A 6,266-nucleotide genomic window follows, 5' to 3' on the forward strand; every position below is an offset into this window, starting at 1 on the left:
CGGTTCATGAGGTACATGAAAGCCGCGGGCGCATTCGTTAATCCGAAAGACATCACGAGGAATTCGAAATGTCCGTATCGTGTTCGGAATGCCGTTTTTGGTACATCGTTTTCCTTTACCGTTAATTGATGGTAACCCGATCTCAAATCGATTTTTGAAAACCAGCTAGCGCCTTGTAATTGATCGAACAAGTCGTCGATTCTCGGGAGCGTGTATCGATTCTTTACCGTGAGTTTATTTAACTCCCGGTAATCAATACACATCCGCATGCTCCCGTCCTTCTTCTTTACAAATAGCACTGGCGCTCCCCAGGGAGATAAGCTAGGCCGGATGAATCCCTTTTCGAGTAAATCTTGTAACTGGGACATTAATTCTTGCAGTTCCGAAGGTGCCAATCTATAAGGTGCCTTAGCAACTGGTTTAGCACCCGGAGTCAGTTCAATCCGAACTCTATTTCGCGCTCTGGCGGCATTCACGGAAGATCCTCGGGAAAGACGTCTTTGTATTCACAAACCACTGGTTCGTCTTCAATTCTTGGTGTCTCTTTTTCCACATCACGCACATAAGTTAAATATGCCTTACACCCGTGTAGTATAAACTTGTGAGCTTCTATCATAGAACATATCATGGGATTACAAGCCTTCTCCCCGTAGATGATGACACGCTTCCCGCTTGGAGACGTTAAGTGTATCTCCTTACGTAAGCATATCACCTTAGCGTGGTACCGAGACAACCAGTCCATTCCGACTACCACTTGAAATTCACCCATGGACATGGGTATTAGATCAATAGAGTATTCCTCGCCATCGATGTCCAGTTTGCATTCCCGACATATATCACAAACAATGAAACTTTTGGTATTACCTACTTCTACTTCCATTGGCATAGGCAATTTAGTTAATGTAAACAAAGGGTTTTGGATAAATCTATGAGAAACAAAAGACTTATTCGCACCCGTATCAAACAAAACACGTGCAAGGACAGAATTTACAATAAATATACATGTAACCACATCTGGTTCCATCTTCGCTTCAGCAGCGGTGATTTGGAACGACATTGCCTTAGCTTTTGGGGTTTCATTTTTGGAGTCAGCACTCTCTTTCTTTCCCGTTAGTTCCGGACATTCTGACTTTTTATGACCCGGCTGATAGCACTTATAACACACCGTCACTTTGTCTGGGCAGTTTAAAACCCCATGCCCCGTCTTACCACATGCAACGCAAGGTTTGTTCTTAAAGTAACATTCACCTTTATGAGCACATCCACATATTTTGCAACTCGGAGAACCTCCTTTTGCACTTCCTTTCTTCGAAGATTCAGCTACCTTAGACTTCTTTGTGGGACTCGGGTTTTCATCCAAGGCCTTCCTCTCACCTCTTTCAACTTGCCTTTTTAGTTCAATCTCGCGTTCCCGCGCTGCATTGATTATATCGGTAAGGCTTTGGTAATGTGAGGGAGTCATAAACTCCCTATATTCAGCCCTCAGCATGGTATGATAGTAATAGATTTTCTGTTCTTCGGTTTTAACCAACTCATCACAAAACTTGAGCTTATCCAAAAATATCCCCGTAATTTTATCAACGGTTTCACCCTTTTGCCTCAATTGCATGAATTCTTCTTTTATCTTATTGATTACCGCCTTGGGGCTATGATGTTTGAGGAATGGTGTTTTAAAATCCTCCCAAGTCATTGCCCTTGTTGCTTCGACACCCCTTTCATTCCTGAGGTTGTCCCACCAATCCTTGGCTTGGCCTTTAGGTTGGCCAGTTCCATAAGCCACAAAATCGCTTTCATCACAATGCGTTCGTTCGAAAACACCCTCTATATCGCTTATCCACCTTTGACAAGCAATTGGGTCTACCTCTCCATTGAAGATCGGGGGTTTACACGCCATAAACTTGTTGTAAGAACAACCTTTCTTTTCTTTAGCCTTGCCTCTATCACTGGTAAGGTCTTCTCTTAATTCACCAATCTTTTCCTCCATAGTCAAAAGTAAGGTGTTTTGCATCCTTTCCATAAATCTTGGTAGGCTAACTTCAATTGCCCTTCCGACTTCCTCGGCAATCTTCTCTTTCAACTCGTCGGTAGTGAGGGATAGGACATTGTCACTAGCACCTCCCGACATCTTCTTACTGAAACGTTAAAATAATTCGATAAATAATCTTGTTCAATTACTCTCATGCCTTTACATGAGAATTCATACTCGCTATTTGGCCAAGTATATAACTTTGCCTTAACCATTTATACTAAGTGTACTTCCCGGGTTCGAGTATATTACTATACTCCTCCCATACACAATAAATCATTATTCCTTTTAATCTTTTTAATTTAAATTTGCTTTAAATAAATTCTTACCGGATGTTGATCAAACCTTGAACCGAACACATTTGTCTTTAACCTTAGCTCTGATTACCAACTTGTAACACTCTATTATTGATTTATGAATTCTTACCGACATACTAGAATATTAATTATAACTTTAAACCAAAACATAAATATTGACCTTAACTTAGTACTTAAGAGATTAACAATTGTTCAAAATACATTAGGATACATAGGTATCCCATCTTTTACATAAGTCTTAACCATAGCTATTAATAACAAAAGTTGCGGAACTAGATTCTTGAATGTGTTCGGTTCGGAAACATCGACTTGATCATAATCCGCATACTTGCAATACCTAAAAACTGGAAATTTTTGACAAATGTTAGTATTAGAATCTTTTAGAAAATATGCATAATTGAAGCTACACATAAAAACATATTCGATCTGCTATGATATACAAAAATTAACAAAATTGACTGGGCTCCACCGTAACTTACGGTGGACACCGTAAGTTACGGTGGCCACTGGGCAACAACGGTCTGCCGTAAGGCAGTAGAGAACTGCCGTAACGACTTTCCCTCTACCGTAAGTTACAGTAGCTACCGTAACTTACGGTAGCTTCTGCATAACTTCCTGTTTTGTCGTTTTGACCCGTATGTTCCAGTTTGCACATTTTTCAAACAAAGCACATCACGGAACATTATTTCATAACAAAGTAACCCATCTTGGGTATTCTTTATGTTCAATACCCACGCTCCCATTACTGGTTTGCGTGTTTAATACATTATCACCCGGCACCCGGGCTTATAGTCTACGGATAAGGTACTCCCGTTACCCGGTTTGTACCCACCCTTATAACTCGTTTGGTTTACCATCATGAAGTCCATCATTCAAGCAACCAAACCATTACAACCTCAAATTCTATATTGCCAACGAACATTAATAATGATAACTAATTAACGATAATGTTGAAGCGTTAGCCACGTACCTTAAAGCTTCCCCTTCAAGCGAGTGTCCGCACCGGCTTGACTTCCCGACGCCTCACTCATGTTGCCTAAAATACACAAGCCAATTATCATTAGAACCTTTCGGCTCATGACTTAAGCTTGTTAACCTAGCCAAACACCACAATTAGTGTTTATCAACTTCTTTTAGGCGTTTTATCAAGCATCTTGTGTGCATACTTTACAATTAGTCATATTATTCTTGTCATTGAAGTTTTGTAACCACAAAACCCCTAATTAACAAGTAGAATGTTTACTATGTCCTTTTTACATCTAATTTCTGATTGTAACTTGTTTTGACATCATTATTTACCTTCTGATTTTATGAGTTCCGATTATACATCAAAAACCCAATTGTTTCTACTTGTGCATTCAACCGATTACCTAGTCATAGCAAATGTTCTACTCATATTTATCAAAATCTTACTTGAAATCATGTATATTATACTATTTTTAACATAATTTCAGCAGATTATTACTCAATTATGCATCATAAACTTCATCAAGAATTCAATACACAAGTATGCATCAATTCCCAACATACCTTATGAAGAGAAATTGTTAGGCACTCTAATTCAGCAAGATGCAACTCAGAATCATGTGATTTAAAGGTTGAATTTGATGGGCAAGCTCAAGAACTAGGGTTTTAGCCCCTGTTTTCTTCCTCTGGTCGCACACACCCACGCACGTATGTGTGTGTGTGATTTTCTTGATTTTTATTTATTTTACTAAAAACCAAGTTTCCCACTTTTGCTGAATTAGTCCCTCTAGTTTACTTTAGTTGACTAATGTTAAACTATCATTTTCTTTCGTGCTTTTATTATATGGTGTTTTAGCTATTAATTATTTTTGGGGTGTTACATTGCTGCAGTCAATCTTGTAGCTAATCTTCTATATCTCTAAGTCTTTAAGAAGCGTTGTAGATCAGAATCACAGACTCCCCATAACATCTTGATTCATCAGCTCCCCCTTTCAACAAACTCTCTCTTCAGCAAATTCCTCCTTGCTTTGATCTTTCATAATCTGTACCTGGCTCAATATATGTTCATTTGACAATTCAAAACACTTGTGAGATTTTCTTTCAATTTTAGGATCAGAAACCTATCTCTTTACAAGATTCATTTGACAGTTAAAACTATTTGAGTTTTCCAGGATTCTTAACTGGCTCTTAACACAAGTATTTGACATTAAAACCAAAGAATTACTTGTCAATTCAGGATAGAACCTGATTCAGCTCCCCCTATCAAATAACTTTCATTTACAACCAAACAATATTATATTTGACTCTAAAGCATCCATTTTCTCAAACCCTCACAGATAATCAAGTTCAATTTAATGACCTTGATTCATCCGATTATCAACCAAGTCCAAATTAATGATCTTGGAGACAATTACAAACTATTTTTTTTTATTTTTCATTAAAAACCTCAAGTTTCAAATTAATGAACTTGTTATTTTCTGAATCATGTTCAGCATACTTAGATTTTGAAACTCAGCTTTCCAACATCGGTTGGCAAAACATAAAGTGGAATAATCTTTCTAATTCTTTCAAATTTTATGCTAAAACACACTGATTTTTTTTGTGTGATTTTACCTGAAATGAAATGCAATAACGAAATATTTACAAACATATTTTTGTTGAGTTTTCGTTAGAGGATCATATCAGTTTATGACACATCACAAGCACCGTTGATCTATATAAACTTTCAGTTTAAACGATTCACTTAGATTGTAAGTATGCTGATCCACTTCAATTTTCACACAAACTTCAATTGATTCAAGATACGAGATTAGTGTTTTAAGAACTAACTTAAACGCGTGTCTCACCTCAGAATATACTCCCATATCAAGATTCCCTAGATTCAGTCTTACAGGTGAATATACTTAAATGATATTTGTCTCTGGGTTAGTGCGAGTCCTTGAGAGCTCAGGTTAGAACTTTCGTTCAGATAAAGAGATGAAGGCTTGACTTAAGGTGTGTTCCACTTAGGAATCTTCTTTACAATTGCACTTGATATATATCTTTCGATATTTTCTCAATTTTTATGCAGAGGGAAAGTTTTAAGCACAAAAGCATTATACGAGGTCAAGGCCATTGCTGACGCAAAATCAGAAGATCAGGTATAATACCCCAGATATCAATAAGTATAAAGACCTAATATCTCAGAATCAGGCAACCTCTCAAACGAAATTTCGGAGTACTAAGTCCATATATCCGAGAGATGTCCCCACAAGTTAAGTAAGTTTTTAATTTAGGTTTATATCTCGAAATCAATTTACTACTTGTGTAAAAATCTACAGGCATATCATCAGTGGGACCGTTTATCACTTTTTATCTTTCCAATTCTTTAGCATGCCGTGATTGTCTACTGATGTACAATCATTTCCTCTTTTTACACAAAACTCTTTTAATTTTTTTCATGTTTTTGTACTTTTTCAAATTTTCAAATATTTTTGAATTTTTTATATTTTTACTCCCCCTAAAATCCAAAACATTTTAAAGAAAATTTGACAAACCGATATAGATAGCTTTAAATCGCCATCCATTTTCTGCTTCGCATTCTCTATTTTTTTTCACACACCCCCATGATTAACAAAACACTGATTTTAACATTTTGAAACCATTTGTCAATCTTGTTTTATCATGTTTTGTTTTTTCAGCCGTGAGGATTTTGGCGTATTCCTTCAATTTTTTAAAATTTTTGATTTTAACAATTTAAATCAAACACAATTTTTTTCATTTTTTCTTTCATTTTTCATTTTTTTATTTATTTTTTATTTTTATACACTCCCTGATTTCAATCACAAGGATCCTCCTCCTGTGCCAGGCTGCTCCGTTGATCATGTTGAACTTCGGTTGACCTCTAGAACCCCTGCACATACACTCGCCTCAATTACTTGCATAAAGCAACCCAGGCCTGTTTGACCTTGGGTATT

General features: G+C 36.8%; 1 protein-coding gene across 1 annotated transcript; it reads right to left on the minus strand.

Annotated features, from left to right (window-relative positions):
- Positions 1-472: 472 nt before the first annotated feature.
- Positions 473-2,125, minus strand: LOC110896942. The gene has a single exon (XM_022143950.1). The coding sequence runs from the start codon at positions 2,123-2,125 to the stop codon at positions 473-475; it is 1,653 nt and encodes a 550-aa protein (XP_021999642.1).
- Between the last annotated feature and the right edge of the window lie 4,141 nt (positions 2,126-6,266).

This window comes from Helianthus annuus, chromosome 2, assembly GCF_002127325.2.
Source record: "Helianthus annuus cultivar XRQ/B chromosome 2, HanXRQr2.0-SUNRISE, whole genome shotgun sequence".
Taxonomy (NCBI): domain Eukaryota; kingdom Viridiplantae; phylum Streptophyta; class Magnoliopsida; order Asterales; family Asteraceae; genus Helianthus; species Helianthus annuus.